Source organism: Sinohyriopsis cumingii, chromosome 11 (assembly GCF_028554795.1).
Source record: "Sinohyriopsis cumingii isolate HCF-2022 chromosome 11, ASM2855479v2, whole genome shotgun sequence".
Classification (NCBI taxonomy): domain Eukaryota; kingdom Metazoa; phylum Mollusca; class Bivalvia; order Unionida; family Unionidae; genus Sinohyriopsis; species Sinohyriopsis cumingii.
The window spans coordinates 41,186,880-41,206,265 of record NC_142971.1 but is presented as its reverse complement, the minus strand read 5'-3'; the positions used below and the strand labels follow the sequence as shown (position 1 = coordinate 41,206,265).

General features: G+C 35.3%; 1 protein-coding gene across 1 annotated transcript in view; it reads right to left on the bottom strand.

Annotated features, from left to right (window-relative positions):
• LOC149787992 (cilia- and flagella-associated protein 100-like) overlaps positions 1-17,115 on the bottom strand; it is a 62,018-nt gene extending 44,903 nt beyond the window's left edge. Inside the window, exons 1-9 of the mRNA XM_089974276.1 lie at positions 17,025-17,115; positions 16,606-16,687; positions 13,390-13,473; positions 12,810-12,901; positions 12,479-12,662; positions 10,462-10,529; positions 6,559-6,722; positions 3,841-3,997; positions 2,719-2,906 (exon numbers count right to left, since the gene is read on the bottom strand). Coding sequence (XP_089830402.1) covers positions 2,719-2,906; positions 3,841-3,997; positions 6,559-6,722; positions 10,462-10,529; positions 12,479-12,662; positions 12,810-12,901; positions 13,390-13,473; positions 16,606-16,675 — 1,007 coding nt within the window. The 5' untranslated portion in view covers positions 16,676-16,687; positions 17,025-17,115. The remainder of the gene's footprint in view (positions 1-2,718; positions 2,907-3,840; positions 3,998-6,558; positions 6,723-10,461; positions 10,530-12,478; positions 12,663-12,809; positions 12,902-13,389; positions 13,474-16,605; positions 16,688-17,024) is intronic.
• Between the last annotated feature and the right edge of the window lie 2,271 nt (positions 17,116-19,386).

The window sequence follows — 19,386 nt, the reverse complement described above, 5'->3', positions numbered from 1 at the left end:
TAAAGTGTATCACACCTGCTACCCATCAAATATATTGTGCATAAGTACTCACTTACAAGTCCAATCAAACTGCAAATAACAAAGATCCTGATTTACTATAGCATAATGTGCAAGCAGAACAGGGTTTATACTGTTTATTCTACTGATGAATCCTATTAAACTGCACAGACCCAGATATGCTGATGCATTATGCTATGACATATCTGGGTCTGTGCAGTTTGCAATTGGACTTAAAAGTGAGTACAGACAGTATAAATTGCATATTCTTGCTATGAATGCACAACTTGTTTCTATCTGTTTTCTCTGAAGCATTTAATATAATGATAAATCAAAGATAGTTCAAAGACTAAGCTTTGTTCATTATTATTACCACACACATGAACACACAAGGGCATACAGTCACATGAACACACAAGTGCATACAGTCAAATAAACACAAACCCACAGACATTAAAATCCATTTAATTTTGTTTGGCTTTGCTCATTTTGCAGATAGCTCATCTTTTGTTAAACCACAGGAGCATTTAAAAATGTTGCCTTAAAAAAACGAACCACACCTGTATACTATTCTGGGTACTGATATAATTGAGTTTTGCTTTTTATACATGGAGTAATATCAAACTTCAAAGAAACATTACCACTGATTACAAACTTGTCAATAATCTTCAGTAATGATGGCTTAAACATTCTCATTCATAGCAATTATGTGCAATAACTATTTTTGACAACATCCATCTCTCTGCTTCTGCATAACAAATAAACTGGATTGTTCCACCTAGTGTACCATACCTATGCAAATTAGCCTAATGGGATCTCTATCCACAGTGTTAAAAGAACTTAACATGGCATCATCCTAGCTGTTCGCAACCATTAATGTCATGTGAGAAATGGTGGTTACTTATCTTATAATGACTGCCTTACCTTTGGCAAAATACCTTAAAGTGGGTTTTGCCCAACACAAATAGATGATGATTATGTGTTTCAGACACATACCAAAAACTTTAAGAGATTCCATGATAATCAGTTGTATAAACTGCCCAGAGGATAGTTTTACTCAGTCCCTATGCAGGAATGTCTATTGTTTATACAGACAACATGCTTTGAGATGTATAATGGTGGTCCAACATGTCTCTTTTTTGTCCTCCTTTTGGAAAGATTATTGAAAATCATGTTTTCCAAAATAATAACCATTAAAGGGGGTTTGGAAGCCAAAAATCACATGACACAATGTATTAAGGCAAGTATGTTGCAGTCTCAAATAATTTCTGTCATACACTGCAACCAGGTGTAAGTCAAGAAGGCCAATAACTCTTACAAAATGTATGTGCACATAAAGATTGGTCACAATGTGCATCTTTAGATGACTGTAGTATAAACTAAGTTTCACAGTGATCCATAAAAACTGCACAAACTATGGACCAGTTACATTAACAAAACTATCATGGATACTTCAAGAAGCTATGGAAAGAGCAATAACTCTGATACAAGTTGTACTATCAAAGTGATTTGTTGACACATACATCTTCAGGTGATGAATACAATACTTACAAAGTCTCATGCCAATTCATCGAAGCTGTCAGACTATATGTGCTAAGAAAAATATGACATACTTTGCCACAAAACAAAATGGAGAACAATAAAAATTGCAAGAGCAAAGTGATTTGTCATGGTGAGCATCTACAGACTTTGATCATATCATTTACCAAATTCCAAGACCATCCAGAAAAAAGTGTACGTCTAATTATGCTAATGCATGCTTCACAAAAGAATGGATGGGCAGTCCTGGTAACTACTATATATCCAAACCTAGAATACACTGTTAATACCCTTAACTGAATTTATTACAATGTGAAGAAACAAAATACCTTGAAAAAAGTAAGCCTGCCTTGATAATACATCTAAGACATGTATAAAAAAATATGAAGAGAAATTCTAATTTTTTTGAAAATATTTAGATTCTTGTAAAAGTAAGATTATAAATGCAAAATCATGCATCAATTCATATAAATATAAGAATTCTTTATATACTACTGAATTAAAAGATATAGATTTTGACAATTCTTTCCAGTTCTGTGCATCTGCCGATTCAGGCACAAGAGGAACTATTTTCCTATCTGTCTGCATTTTTACTTAAAAAGAATAAAACCAAAAAAAATTAGTCAACCTTGAGAATAAAGCAAAACGGAATTACAGATGATTCATTTATAAGCTATGGCTAATGTTAAATGTTTGAAAAGATATAATGGATGTATTCTTCACACACTTTTACAATATCTTCAGAAGAGGTGAGAACAATTTGGAAAATAGGAATGTCGATTGTCTTATCTGCATTTTAATATACATATTCAAAATGTTTGAAGGACATGGAATTAATCTGGATGAACTGACAATTTTAATAATTTAGCCTTGGATAATTGTTGTTGTGGGGTTTAATGCCATTTGTCAGCACACGATAGGCTATACATGGCGGCCAGTATTAATGGTGGAGGAAGAACTCAGGAAAACCCCAGGGAGAACCACCGACCCACAAGAAGCTACTGGCAAGCTTTCTCACATACCCACGTTGGCCAAATCCGAGACTCTAACCCATGCAGACAGAGGTGAGATGGCAGTGATCCGTAACGGAGAGCACTTTAGACCACTCGGCCACTCGGGGCCCCTGGATAACTGAAGTTTTACTGCAAGTTATAAATTAAAATAGGTATTGAGGTTCCTAACCTCTTTGTGCCAGAGCCTGTTTTCTGCATTCCTGCCTTTCCCATTGTCTTTTTTTTACCCTTGGCATCTGATGCCTGACCACCCATGTCAGACCCAGATTTTTTTAGGTTTTGCAGATTCTTCTCTTTCTCTCTTCTTCTTTCTTCTCTCCTTTTTAGTCTTGCTTGCTCTCTTTCTGCTTTCCATTCCTGCAGATGAAAATAAACAACTTATCAAATATATAGTACATACCATATATGCTTGTAAGTCCAATCCAACTTAACACCACATAAATGCAAAATCTGCCATTGCATACTGCATCAGCAGATCTGGGTCTGTGCAATTTCTTACGCATAATCAGAAGAGCAAAACAACATAGACTCTAATCTGAAAGTGCATTATGCAACAGCAGGTCAGGACCAATGTTGTTAGCAGTTGGAACATATTAGCAAGTATATATGGTACATGAACATTTATCAGCGCTCAAGATTTCTCAGAGGAATAGAAACATAGCTTACTAAAAGAAAAAGCAAACTTAAGAACAACATAATACCTCTACTATTCTAATTCAAGTTATAGAATCTAAAAAATTTAATCAAGATTTGGATGTGAACCTTAAAAAGGTTTCAAGAATACAGGACTTTATCCCACTTTCATAAAAGCTTTAAATTTTGAGTATGTTCTCAACTCAGATTTTCAAGAATTACAAAAAAGCATAACAATTAACATTTCTGTTTGAACAGTATAGTTAATTTCTAATCATCCATTAGTGTGTTGCTTTCTACCTGAGTTTGCTAGGATTTTATTAAGAGGTAAAACCTGGATTGACCACAAAATCAAGTTGAGAAGTTTTATGCAAGTGGGGCTTGCTTACTCAATTTGATGATTCTGATGTCTGCAGTATTTTTTCTATGACTATCCCTAGGGGGTCAGCCTTGAAAATTTTGGGGAAATATGAGGTGGGTTTATCACTGGGTAAAAGCTATGATAAGTAAAAAAATTAGCCAAACTTTGGTAAAGGTTGATAATGATTTTATCATCAAGACATTCAGTCTGTATATATCAATTTAAATCAGTTCCACCAAAATATGCCAACTGATGACAACTATATGCAATAATGTGCAAATAAGAAGCAAGCCATACCGGTGGTGTCAAGCTTTCCAGGAACCTTCTGTACAACTGGTACTCTTTCAGTGTGTCCTCATATTTTGAGATCTCAGACTTAATTGTCATGATAAGCGTGTTGATTCTCTTAATCTCCTGGACCTTCTCCAGCTTGGCTTTGGTCTCAGCCTCAGCTCTATAAAAAGACACACACCATATTATCTATAAAACTGAGTGTGCCCTCAAACTTCTTGTACACAACTCATCCATAAAAATCATAAATTTTGTTTGCTTTAAATGTTTTAACATACAACTTTATACCTATCGGTTCAATCGTAAACAGCACAGACCCTTATCTACCATGAGACAATGTGCTGGCAGAACAGGAACTATGTTGTTTGTTTTACTGATTAGTCCAAAGAAACTACAAAGACTTCGATCTGCCAGTGCAATATGCATCAGCAGATCTAGGTGTATGCAGTCTGCAGTTGGATCCATCTTACATATGCATGCATATATGGAAAGATCTTAAAATTGGTACTTTAGAATCAGGTAAATAATATAATAGTGTTTTCCTGCAATTATTTTATAAATAATTAAAAGTACACGAAAAATTACATACTATACAGATGTATGTTGCTCAACAGAATTTCAATTTATGGAAAAGGTTCCATCATTTCTTTTTTGTAAACCTAAACAAGAAGTTCATTTAACTAATTTTGAATTTTATAAACTTCATATAAGAGGTAAGTAAATGCAAAATTCTATCACATTAAAAATATTGACCAATACATCCGTTGAAGTTTTGTTCAATAAAAAGCTCAAAGATTAACAGAAAATTAAACAAGTATATTTTGTACAATGACAACATCCAAAAACAGTACAGTTTTAATTATATTTCCCCATGTCACTTATTTTTCAAAATTATTATGTACTTGTCCATGTCGATGATGTTGGACATATATGTAGTAAACAATTTATACAGGTATGATTTACTGTCAGAACTCCTATGTAATAGCAATACAATTTATACTGGTATGATTTACTGTCAGAATTCCTATGTAATAGCAATACAATTTATACTGGTATGATTTACTGTCAGAACTCCTATGTAATAGCAATACAATTTATACTGGTATGATTTACTGTCAGAATTCCTATGTAATAGCAATAAAATCTGAATAAAGAAACATACATCTGTATTAATGCATGTTATCATAAAGTAAAAAAATTATAAATCAGTAAGTTTTGCTATCAACATGCATCATCTATGCATCACAAAAATCACAAAAATCACTTTTATGTCAAAATGTCAGTGTCACATTATACAGTGCAAGTGTGAGCAAGAATAGTTCAATTATAATTCATGAAAATTTAACTTCAAATAATCTGAATAATGCAATAGCAATTAAATAAGACAAAAAGTCAAAATAGTAAATCAAGCACTTTCCCCTAAATAATTGTTTCATTGGTCTTTTCTTTTCATCAAAGCTCCACCAAAGGACGACTGATTTTTATTCAAAGACTCGAAAGTCGACAATGACCAATTTGATCCATTTATTACTTATAACACCTTATATGACATCCAGTGTTTGCATTAAATTCTCCAGATCAGAACAATGAGGTAATCAATTAACAATTTGTTGTGTACACATGTTAGCCATAATACCATTATTAAGCCACATGTCATTACACTAGTTGCAATGACTACTGGAAAAGTGCCATTAAACAGCTGATTGGTTCTCGCTGGTTTCTGCAGTTCAACAACAGAATGTACAAAGATACCATTTTTTCATTCTTCTTCAATTTTTCTTTTTAAAATCTTTTAATTTTCAAAAGCAAACAATTACAACTACAGAGAGCCTTAAAAATGGCATTTTTGTCCTACTGATGGTAGAATCACATGTATGTTACAGCCAAGTGAAAAAAATTATAGGTAACCAAGGCATTCTGTTCCCCATTCACAGATCACATGTTTAACTTTGTATACAATGTTCACAGCTTTCGAAAGACATATGGTAAGCAGACAATTTTCATAAGGATAAGGGGTATACATGGGGGTACATGTTAATAATTTACTGGTATTTCAACAACTTGAAAATAAAATGCTACATTTGATCAACATGATCAAAGTTTTCTCATGCAAATTAGACATTTGTTTTCAAAAGTCAGACAGGAACTTCACTGAGAATACAGGAGAGACCCAATCTAAAATCAGAAGGGAACTTGGTGTCAGACTATCTCAGGCTATCAGATTATTTAGCACAGCCTGCCACTGTTTATCTGGCTTTGGCATGTCAGGTGATAAAAATGTTATAACAGCTAATTTTCTCAGGCAGACAAAACAAATCAAACATTAATAATGTATTAGACATTGTAACAAAGGAACATTATTAAAAGCCTTTGGAAACACATATTATTTATGGATTTGGCAGAGGAATTTAAATTTGGATATTATAACTGAGGAAATGTTGTATCTATCTATAAATGTAATAATCAATCTTTATTATACTCACTTGCAAGTGGTGGAATCCAAATAACACAGACCCTAATCTGCCATTCCATAATGCAACAGTAGAGCAGGGTCAGGTGCATAGATCCAGATCTGCAGGTGCTCTATGTGATGGCAGAACTGGGTCTGTGCTGTTTGCAGATGTAAGAGAGTATATATGGCACATACATACATGTATACATTCACAAATGAAGTTCTGATAATTATTCAAAAATTACAAAAATATAATTTTTTAAATAACTGACATTCGGATGGCCTCGACTGAGTTCTTATCATTTTCCTTGAGGAATTCATCAAACATAGCAGCATCTTCCTCAAGGTACTGCTCAGCTAGCTCCAACTTTCTTTCCTCAGCTTGGGCTATTTCCTCCAACTTCCTCATCTCATCTCTCTTGACTCCCAAGGAGTACTGATATGAAATAGTCATTCAAAAATGAAATAAATAAACAATATATCATGAAATTACAGGTTATGCATATATGTGTATATAAACTACTACATCAAATAATAAGTTTAGCCTTATTTGACGATGAGAGGAAAAAATATTAAAAAGATGTACAAATTAATGTTGGTTTACAATACTATTTTGCAAGAAAAAAACACCGCTTTACTAACATTAAAAGACAAAATGATATGAAATTTCAGTATCGTTGTCATGGCATGAGAAAAACTCAGATAAGATTAATTGCATTTAACTGAACTTGACCATTGACTCAAGGACAACTACTTCATATCTAGATTCATTATGATGTGTCGTGTTTGTGTATATGTGTGTGTATACATACATCCATACATACATACATATATAGATATATATATATATAATTTCACAGATTTGTGGTGCATGATATTACCCTTAGAAAATATATTAATATAAATGAAGATGGATTTCATTACTCATTACAGCATTTCCCTTGGTGGAATTGGCTCTAACCTTGACAATTCTGAAATACTGATTTCTGTTCATTCACTGCAGCTTGCACTGCTGACAATGAAGGAGGAGGGGGGGCACTGATCACAAGTTTTCTGGCCATGGATTTGAAAATGACCATAGCACTTATTCTCTCTATATCATCAAAATGTAGACAATCTTTGTCAGGAATCAGTCCACTTTATGGAAGCTATCATCGGCTATAGAGGTATGTGAAAAAGATAAAACTGTGTCCTTTCTTCTATGCCTCAGAAATGTTTTGCATACCGTATGTTTCAGAATTTATTCTAAATATAAAAGTCCAATGTCACAAAATGCCATGTTACTATTTCAAGGCTAGCTAATAGCTAAACAGTCAAGTTGCATGCTCTGAATAACAAGAAATGTCTGAGTTTTTTAAATCCAGTATGATTGTTCTTGTTAGGCAGATTCATGTATGAATTTGGTTATTATAATAATAATAATAATAATAATATTAATCTCATACAGTTGTTCTTATGAAAGAGTTTAATGTGTAACAAAATCAGTACATGTTCATGCATACATCATGTATATCACTGTATTCATACTTAAATATGTATTGTGTATTACCCAGCTCAATTATTGTAATTTTAACTGTTACCATGAGATGTTGAACTCCTTGGGGTTGTGTAACATAGATACTGAGGTCAGTGGTGACATACTGGGGTCAATGGTGACAATGGTGTGAGGAACAGTACTGGTTAACTCAGTATGAGAAGCCAAAGGTTCTTGACCAATGGGTGTGCAGGTTAGGTGGGGGTCACCAGGTCATGAGGAGTAGAGTACATAAAACCATTCCTCAACCATTCATCAGGGAGGGAAGATTGGTAAATATTTCCTAACTCAATACATTAATCCTATCTGTTGATAATTCCATGTATCAGTATCTGTTTATAATTCCATACACTGATCATATTTGTTCATAAACCCATATATCAATGATATATGTTGATAAAATCCATCCATCATTCATATATGCTGATAATACCATGTATCAATCACATTCACTCATAAATTGATATATTGATAATTTCTGTTGATAAATCCATTTATCACATAATTGATACACTTTACATGCTCTTTTTGCAGTGTATTAATATTTTTTTATATGTGAACATGTTAACATGTCACTTTCTGCTAATCTGATTGGTCCAAATAAGTTCATAAAATTCTGGTGCAGTATTCTCAATACTGATAAGCTGCAACCATGGGAATTTTCCTTGCCCCACCTTCTAGAACATTCTTTTAAATTATTATTACTACTGTATCTGATGTTGAGCCATCATACTGCACTGTGCCATTCATGTCAGTTAAACAGGGCTGTGTCCTTGCCCCCACACTCTTCGGCATCTTCTTCGCAGTCCTGCTCAAGCATGCCTTTGGGATGTCCACAGAAGGGATTTACCTGCACACACGATCAGACAGCAGACTGTTCAACCTGGCATGACTGAAGGCAAAGAGCAAAGTGCGTGAAGTAACCATCAGGGACATGCTCTTCACAGACGATGCTGCTCTAGCCACCCACACAGAAGCTGAGCTTCAGCACCTGATGGCCCGCTTTGCTAAAGCATGTGATGAGTTTGGGTTAACCATAAGCCTAAAGAAAACAAACATGATGGTTCAGGACGCGGACCCCCCAAGCATCATCATCAACAACTACAAACTTGAGGTGGTAAGTCAGTTCATGTACCTCGGCTCTACCATCACCAACAACCTCTCGCTCGATGCTGAGCTCAACAAGCAGATCGGAAAGGCATCAACAACTCTCTCCAGGTTGTCACAGAGTGTGGAACAACAGCATGCTGACCATGAACACTAAGATCACCGTGTACCGTGCATGCGTGCTAAGCACTCTCATGTACGCCAGTGAAACCTGGACTCTGTACGCCTCACAAGAGAAAAGACTGAGCACCCTTCACATGTGATGCCTCCGACACATACTCGGGATCACCTGGAGCGATCGAGTAACAAACAACAAGGTGCTTGAGCATGCCAAGATTCCCAGCATGATCTCATTCCTCTGCAAATGCTGCATCAGATGGCTGGGCCATGTATGTCGGATGGTTGACGGACGGATCCCCAAAGACATTCTTTATTCGGAACTCACCTCTCGCAAAAGCTCGATCGGACGGCCACATCTCTGCTTCAAGGATGTCTGTAAGCATGACATGAAAGCCCTTGATATTGATATCAACACCTGGGAAGAGCTCGCTCTAGACAGATCAAGCTGGCAACATGCTCTGATCACTGGTCTGAAAGCCAGAGAGGACAAGCAATGCTTGCTAACTGATGAAAGACGATCGTAGAGGAAGAAGAAGCAGCTCCAACCAACACCTGACACAACCTTCAAGTGCAGCAAGTGCAGCAGGGATTGCCACTCCCGCATTGGACTACTTAGCCACAGCAGACGCTGCACAACCACCAACCGGGACATCTCTCATGGGCGCAGTTACACCATCTCTCGAGACTAACGGATGCCAACAACAACTACTGTATCAACAAGATGACAGCCATCTGTCCAAGCCAATACCAAATGCCCATTGGGACTAAGACTAAGAAAGATTGTTATCTTAAACTCAATAAAACTTTGTGTGCATACATACATACATACATACATACATACATACGTATGTACGTACATACATACAAGTAGACAGACAGACAGAAAGACAAACAGACAGTGGGAGTGTCAGACTTTATTATCTACCTTTTCTCAAGAGCATTCTGTTCAAAATACATTATTTTTGAAAACCCAAAATTGCACGGAAAAGAGGTGGGGTGTATGGCCTTTTAGTTTTGTTTTAAATTTTAATGATATGAAAGTAAATTCTCAACTTTTTAGGTTTAATATACCATAGCAGACCTAATTAGATCTACCTGGTGTTCAATAATGTTTGGCTAAAAGAGTTTGTGTTTTTCATTGCCAACCCTGGGGCTAAAAAGAATACCTACCTACCCTAATTTTAAAAATAGTGCAATAGGAAACACACATATTTCTGTTTTGGCCTTATACAATGATAGCAGCCCTCACAATCTAATCTGGCCTTATATAGCTGTGAAGAGCAACATGGAAGTAAATGAGCAATGTGAAAATGCGAATGTTTTCTGGAGTTACTCAAATACAAAAGATAAGATGATATACACAGAGTAAAGCATCTTTTCATTCAAAAAAACCATGACAATGTTGTAAACATACCTGAACAAGGAACATCTCTCGCTTCTTTGCAATATATTCTGCAAGGGACTCTTTCTCCACATGACGATCTATCGAAGAAATATTAGTAAAATGTTTCAACCATTCTAGCAACCAACCTTTGTTGCTGGCACATGTTTGTTCTTTATATCTTTATTTTGGGAGATCTAAAAGGTTAATCCCTGAAATTAAATACCTAATAAATATGCAAATTATGACAAAGACAAATCCCTGACATTAAGAACCCATGAAAATGTATTATTCTAAAAACCATGAAAACGTACTCCCATGGAAATAAATGAAACCGCTGAACTCTTGACACTAAAGATTGTATAAGCTTGCATACAGCACACATCCAGCTGTGAATATGAAACACAGACTCAGATCTGCTGTCACATAAAGAACTGGTAAATCAGAATCTATACTGTGATTTCAAGTTGACTGCCCTTTTCCCCACATGCTGGCTTATCATTTAATGTGAGATCTAATCTCTCTGTCATAACATTTTGCTCTTATGATTTTGAGTAGTAAATATGTTACTCTGATAATGAGTCTGAGATTGAGTTTTCAAACTGAGCCATTCAAGTCCTTTTTGACGTATGAAAAACATTGATGGGTAAAATATTGATACCCATTCAAGATATTTAACTATCCAATTCAGTCTAGTTTGGCTTGATAATTTTTGAGAAAGTCTGCATACAAGGTAAGTGTAACAGATAGACCAACATAAAGATGGACAAACAGCCAAAAATCAATATTTCTCTCCCATATCCTTTATCTTAATTACCCACATAACAAAATTCCATCTCAATTTTGAATTCACTACCTTCTCAATAATTACAAATGAATCAGTTTAATACAAATGAAGTTTCCTGACTTTTTAGGGTTATCATTGTTTGCATAAAATGCCCTTCTAATGTATAGCTTTACAAATGTGCAGTGCTTTAAGAGCTGTACAGAAAACACTGCTGGATAAAAAGACAATATTATTAACCTTTTGAGACATTCCCCCACATTATCACTTAATATCTGAAGTGTTTTCAAGACATGTTTCAGTGCTGAATTAGTATGTAGGCATGGATGAAAATTTAAACTGATTTTTAAGGCAACGATTATCGGACCAATCTATACTTCCACCATTTCAATGGAATTTAACACAAAAGCTTCTCTTAAAAAAAAGTAAATTCACCTGGGTAGTAAATCTGAAAGACCTTGTATCAAATATAAATATACTCATTCCAAGTTGAGAATAACTACTAACTCCCAAATCCGCCATCACATAACACGCTGGCAGATCTTGGTACACAGTTTGTAAAGAGTAATCAGGATAGTTAACACCATGATCTATCAATGTATTATGCACCAGCAGATCAGAGTCTATCTCGTTTGCAAATTGACTCCACTTAGAACTAAGTACATGTATATATGGTACATAAGGGCAAATCATTCCTCATAGGTCGGTCATATTCATTTATTTTTATCTTGTCATGTACTTGATAAAATGTTGAAATATGCCACAGATGTGAACCTCCACATAAACAGAGGAAACAGCAGAGATACCAAGCTATCATCATATTATGTAATGGCAAATCATGTTGTGTAATGTCAAATCATGTTATGTAATGGCAAATCATGTTATGTATTGGCAAATCATATTATGTAATGTCAAATCATGTTATGTAATGTCAAATCATGTTATGTAATGGCAAATCAGGTTATGTACTGGCAAATCATGTCATGTAATGTCAAATCATGTTATGTAATGGCAAATCAGGTTATGTACTGGCAAATCATGTCATGTAATGTCAAATCATGTTATGTATTGGCAAATCATATTATGTAATGTCAAATGTTATGTAATGTCAAATCATGTTATGTAATGGCAAATCATGTTATGTATTGGCAAATCATAGTATGCAATGTCAAATCATGTTATGTAATGTCAAATCATGTTATGTAATGGCAAATCATGTTCTGCACTATTCTGGGTGAGCATGACATATGTAAGTATAGATTGAACCTCTTGTGACTGCAATAGTGAACTGGGGATCATCTTTGACAGCCACAGCCTTATCTGAATCCTCTTCTTCCTCTTTTTCTTCATCAGAATCAGCGGGTTTGATCATTGCAGCCGTCTTGAAATTAACCCTTGATGCATAAGTGGTCTTCTCATGTACTCTAAGTTGACGCTGTTTGAGCCTTTCCTACAAATTTAAGAAAGATTTCATCCCAAAATTTAAACTAAAAGACAGGTATAAAAGCCAAAGTTCCAATTAAGATACAATTAAATCAACAATAATGCCAGTATTTTTAATGATTTAATAGAACAATTAATGCAAGCATTCAGTCACCTGTTTCTTCTTCTGTCTTTCTTTGTCTCTCAACATGAAGATATCACTGTCTTGAGGCATCTTAAATGGATTTCCACTTGGAATAACCTCATCTAAAATACAACATTACATTAATACACATCATTTTGCTGCTCAAAATAAGTTTAAATTTTAATTTCAACTGCTGAAAAAAGTGAGATTGCAAAATTAACATTTTAATGTTTGCTGGAATAAAAGTTATTGCCTGTGTAATTCATATTAAAATCTGAATTATTTGATAAAAGCTTTTGCTCCATCTTCATCGTAATACAAATATACTACAAGCTGTAGATATAGCCGGATGAATATCACTGAAAATGTTACTACAGAGAATCTAGTCTGTTAAGCACCATAATAATAATGATACTTTTCTGATATTTAAGATGCAAAGTAGGGTTACTGCCATATATGTATGAATGTAAAGAAAATCTTAATAAAATGTGAAAGTTTTCTCTCTAATAGAGGGTAAAATGCTAACAAAAACTAACAAATCTAAAAGGAAATCAGTCAAAATTATAAGTGGAAAATATGTAGTCAATGAATTTTTCTGCTGTATCATTACCTTCAGATAGCATAGATGTGGTCGGTGACTTTACTGAACTTGGGAATGTCACTCTGCCTGACTGACGTGACTGATTTTCTTGTCCTGCAAGAAGCATGCACCATAAATGAATTTATAAATATTTAATGTTATTTTTCATTTGTAAATTCACTAGTAACTTTTTAGCAATTTTATGATGTAATCAAGATATTTCAAAACATGAACATCCAAAATCAGGTGAATGTTTCTGCTTATTTTATTATTCAGTAGTCAGTGATTAACTGATTCATGAATCACTGAACCCAAAGATATAATACTATTTTCATTGTGCTATCATTTTCTTTATTGTAATTAATTTGAGCTTCACAAAATTAAAAGAAAATAGACATATGATATTATTGAATTGAACTGAATTAAACTGTAAATGTTGTTGTTGTTGTTGTGGGGTTTAATGCCATTTCTCAGCACACGATAGGCTATGCATGGCGGCCAGTATTAATGGTGGAGGAAGAACCCGGGAAAAGCCCGGAAAGAACCACCGACCCACGAGAAGCTACTGGCAAGCTTTCTCACATACCCACATTGGCCGAATCCTAGACTCGAACCCACGCAGCCAGAGGTGAGATGGCAGTGATCCGTAACGGCGAGCGCTTTAGACCACTCAGCCACTCGGGGCCCAACTGTAAATGTGACAGGAATCCAGTTTCATTCCTTGATATATATAAAAAGTATTGCTTATATTAATATATAGTACAATATTCAGGATAAAAACAAACTCTAAATAAATCTAACCAGAAAAGCCATACCATACTCAGAAGTGTGTGTGTGTGTGTGTGTGTGTGTGTGTGTGTCTGTGTATGTGACTGCAATTTGTTTTCTGGGTTAGCAATTCCTAAACTATTTCAATTTGGCACAAAGGTCAATGAACTGCTTTGAAAATAATTTTTTACTATTAAACTGGTCATGCAAGTGAAATAGTTTTACATTATTAATTTTACTTTGTATAAAAAATAGAACCATTTTCTCATGCAAAACCTTTTTTACCCCTTAAATGAAGCTTTGAACTGCCCAACATACGTGTGAAATATTGAAAAATATCAGCCTGTAATAAGATCCAAATCAGCCTGACTTTGGTCTGAATAATCCCAGTCTGCATCAGCCATAGTGCAAATCAGCCTGCCCCCTTATTTATCACACATATTTGTTCAGTTGTTTTATAAGGAGTTCTATTCACAGATTATGCTTCCATATAAAAAGTTACCCACCCCAATTAAAATTGAAAATTGCACTCCTCCCTTCTGAAAATGTGTGAAAGTCCTGTCAAAATTACTGCTCTCAAGTTTGTCCGGGTCAACACATAACTAACTGATGTTATTAATTCCTCTCTCTCATCCGGGGAATTCCCATCATTTTTCAAAACTGCCATTGTAAAGCCTCTGCTGAAGAAACCTACACTAGACCATAACAATTTAAAGAACTACTGCCCAGTTTCTAATCTCCCATTCATATCAAAAATCTTAGAAAAGGTTGTTCTATCCCAGCTTCTATCTCATCTAAATTCAAACAGTCTTTTTAGCAATGTACAATCTGCATATTGCCCTTGCCACAGTACTGAAATTACTCTTCTATAAGTAGTTAATCACATTCTCTCTGCATTGGATAGCGGAAAGATTACAGTCCTCACCCTCCTTGATTTGTCTGCAGCATTTGACACAACAGACCATGATATATTACTTCACCGTCTCCAGCACATATTTCGCATTCATGATACAGCCTTACTGTGGTTCAAGTCCTACTTGGTCAACAGGACACAAATTGTATCAGCAAATGGAATACACTCCAGCCCAGTTGATCTATGTTGTGGTGTTCCACTGCAGTCTGTTCATGGACCTGTTCTCTTCATTCTGTACTCTCAGTCACTATCAAGTGTCATAGATCATCATCCCTTGTCTTACCAATTGTACGCTGATGACACCCAAATGAACAAATCTAGCCACCCAACTGAAGTTGATGCTACCATGCAAGGTGTAGAGAGGTGCATTTCTGATGTGAAATCATGGATGACATGTAACAAGCTGCAGATGAATGATGATAAAACTGAGGCAATTCTGATCACAACACAGACTTTCTCATTCACATCCTTTACCTCAAACAATATATATCTGCAACACCAACATTAAATTCACTTAATCAGTATGAAACCTAGGTGTTACTCTGGACAGTACCCTGACATTGCACCAACATGTCATGAACATATGCAAGGCTGCATATCTTGAGCTGAGACACATCAGCTCCATTCGCAAATATCTTTCAGCTGATGCCTCTAAAACACTTGTGTGTTCATTAGTACTTTCAAGACTGGACCATTGTAACTCAATTCTGTCTGGTTCATCCCAATATCTGCTCCAGAAACTTCAAAAAGTTCAAAACACAGCTGCTCAGATTATACTTAGAGTACCACGATCAAAGCACACCTCCCAAAATTTGTTCTCTGAGCTACGTTTCACTGCCTGACTCTAGTCCAACGTACCTATCCGACCTCACCCATGTGTACAAACCAGCAAGATACTTACACTCCTCTTCTGACAATCATATACTCATTATTCCAAGTATGAAAACAAAGTCATATGGACAGCGTTCTTTTGCATACCAGGGCCCAGCAACATGGAATGAATTGCCCAATGAACTTAGACACAAAGACACAATGATCACATTCAAGAGGGCTCTCAAAACTCATTATTTTGACTGCAAGAACAAACTTAAAGACCTAATAATGTTTCCTACCTTAAATATTCTCAGCATGTTTTTTATGTTTTCTAATTTCATGGTGTTTGTTTATGTAATCATATCATTATATATTTTTTATCTTATAGGTGTTGTCTAATGTTGTAAAGCACTTAGAATTTCTAAAGATTAGGCGCTATACAAAGTCCTCATTATTATTATTATTATTATCATAGTGTCAAGTTGTGTACTGAAAAGGGAAAATGTAGATCTTGGAATCTTCTGCAAATAAGTATACATTTTATACTATAATATGTTGTTATTTAATGTGAATTTAATGGCAGATCTAGGACTAAATTCATAAATAATTATTTTAACAGAAAGTATGCTTATGTAAGGTGGTTTGGTGGGGGGGGGTCATACATTCATCTTATAGTTTCATGGCGAAAAAAAATCACAAATTGTGGAATTCAAAAATTATATCATCCCATAATTGCCTGTATCCGTACTTACTTGATTTATTTCCGGACCTATCGGAAACTGCTGGTGAGGCAACATTCGACCGATTTGGCGAGTCTGCCATGTTTATTCCGGTCTGCAAATAAAATGGCAAGGGCTTTTAACTGATACAAAATCCAACGTCCCGCCTCAAGTACTCGAACAATCCTGTCACATTAGAAGAAAGACAACTGACCACCTATTTGTATTAGTAAAGAAACACATGTATGTTAGTAAACACATAATATAACAATATATTTGCGAAAATGATCGACGGGTTTCCCACTCTAGTTGCTACTAAATGTCACTGTTATTCAGAAATGCCAAGATGCAAAATATTATGTTTATCGATTATGAAAAGAATGTTTTAGTCACCTTCTGACATAAAATTTTATAATTAATGCTAATTCGTGAAAATAAGTGTGGTAATCTACCTTTTATCAATTATAATATGCGGAAATGTCCGCCATATATCGCGTCACTCTAGCAACCGTTGACTAGTCTACAGTACTACACTAGTTTGCTAAACCATTTTATGACTTTGGTGACCAGTCTAAATAACAAAGAATAATAACTCTTGCGTACTACTAGCACAGAACTATTTCCCTTTGATCACTATATATATATATATATATATATATATATATATATATATATATATATATATATATATATATATATATATATATATATATATATATATATATATATATATATATATATAAAGCCATGACAGATCCCGTTTTAAGTGGAGTTTAGTCACGTAATTAGCAATTATTTGCTCTCTTCCTTCCATACGGTGAAGGACTCATTTTTTTTCTACTGATGGCACCACAATTCCAAAATAAAATTCAAGTCACTATACAATATACTTAAATAACATGCACAGGTTTTTTGAATTATTGAGACAGAAAACTGTCTACAATGTCGCAGAAGAATATTGCTTAACCACTTTCAGAACTTCAAACTAAGGTCTTCATTTTATGAAGGATGAAAGACTGAGTTTTTACCTCAGTCAATGAAATATCACATAAAAATACCCAAATTTAGAAACTTTCCAATATACTGTGGATGTATAATTTTAATGTGGACTATTATTACGCAGAGGATCGGGTAGATTTACATCATTTTATTTTTTTATAAAGTTAACAAGTAGCTATAAATGTATTCCAAAAGAATGTGATTTTTGTATGATGCTTGAATTAAAATAACAATTTGTTCATTTATATATAAACCAAAATTTCGTATATACACACCCCACACCCCCCGGTTCGCCGTCTTATCTAAATTCCGAAATATAGGCATCAGTAGTAAGGTGGGGTACATTAGCGACAATGGGAATTAGCATTACAGAGACCCCTGGGTCAGATTAGCGACAAGGGAAATTTAACATGGCGAAAAATCGTGGGTCAGATTAGCGACAAGGGAAATTAACATGGAGAAAAATCGTGGGTCACTCTAGCGACAAGGGGAATTTAACATGGAACTATAGTGTGGGTCTGTCTAGCGACAAGGGGAATTGAATATGGGATTTTTTTTTTTAAATTTTTTTAAATTTAAATTTAAATTTAAATTTAAATTTAAAAAAGGGTAGGCAATGGAAAGGCTATCTCTTTTCGAGAAATATGGCTGGCCCTGAAAAGGGCCTTTGGGTTTATGTTAATGTATTCATTAACATAAATGGTACCGCATTGGTCTTCTTCTTGTCCTTAGGCTACGTCTCACTGTTGGTCCGTAAATCAGCACTCTTTTCAGGCATCCTTGTCTTTCAACGTAGATCCTACGTATCCACAGGCTGGTGTCTGTCCTGTGGACAACGGTCCACTTGGATCGGACATACATGAGCATGTCCGTCCGGAACATCATGGAAGACACAAGCGTAGAAGATTGCACATCGGTCCACATCTTGAAGCGACGAGAACAAGTGAATCAATGCAGTGAACTGCGCTTATTTATAGGTACAGGAAGGATTGAAACGGATTGAATTCATTCACCAATCCGAACACGCGTTACAAAATTCAGTCAGCTCGCATCCAATCCGAAGAGAGCAGTCTGTGACGTCACGTGGTCTATATAGATTCGTTAGCGCTTGTGTGCAGTCAATCTATGCGACAGTAATTCAACATGACGGAAACTCAGAAAACGATCCATTGGGGTGCACCAGCAGGGGAGACTGCCCAAGGGAACCCGGACTTACTTTCAGAAGAGGTACATTGGGATTTTGTGGATTTTCTTACCTCGCAAGAATTTGTTCCGGAACCTTTGTTACCTTCTTCATTACCGCAAGTGGAGAATTTTAGACAGAGACAGAAAGAAGAATTGGAGAAATTTATGCAACGACAAAAAGAAGCGGAACAAGCTTTTCTCCTACAGCAACAGCAACAGCAACAAGAAGAGGTAAGAAAAAAACAACAGCAACAACAGCAAGAAGAAGTAGCAGCAAAGAAACAAGAGGGTGAAAATCAAACGGCTACGGTACTGTTGGACATTTTAGCGGAGTTAAGAAGTCTGAAACAAATGTATCAGACTTCTTTATCACGACCGAAGAGAATACGACCTTCCCGAGCTAAACACGTCAACCCTGTGACTAAGCCTGTCGTACCACCCTTAGTGATTTCAACCCAATCATCAGAAGTAGGCCTTGGCCGTGGCAAAGGCTTAAGGCAGTTAAAGTTGATTGGTTAAACTCACCCCTACACCAAAATAAAAAGGCCCTTTTCAGGGCCACCCACATTTCTCGAAAAGAAATACAATTTCAATTTGCCAATAACTCAAAAATAAACCCCACCCATTTTA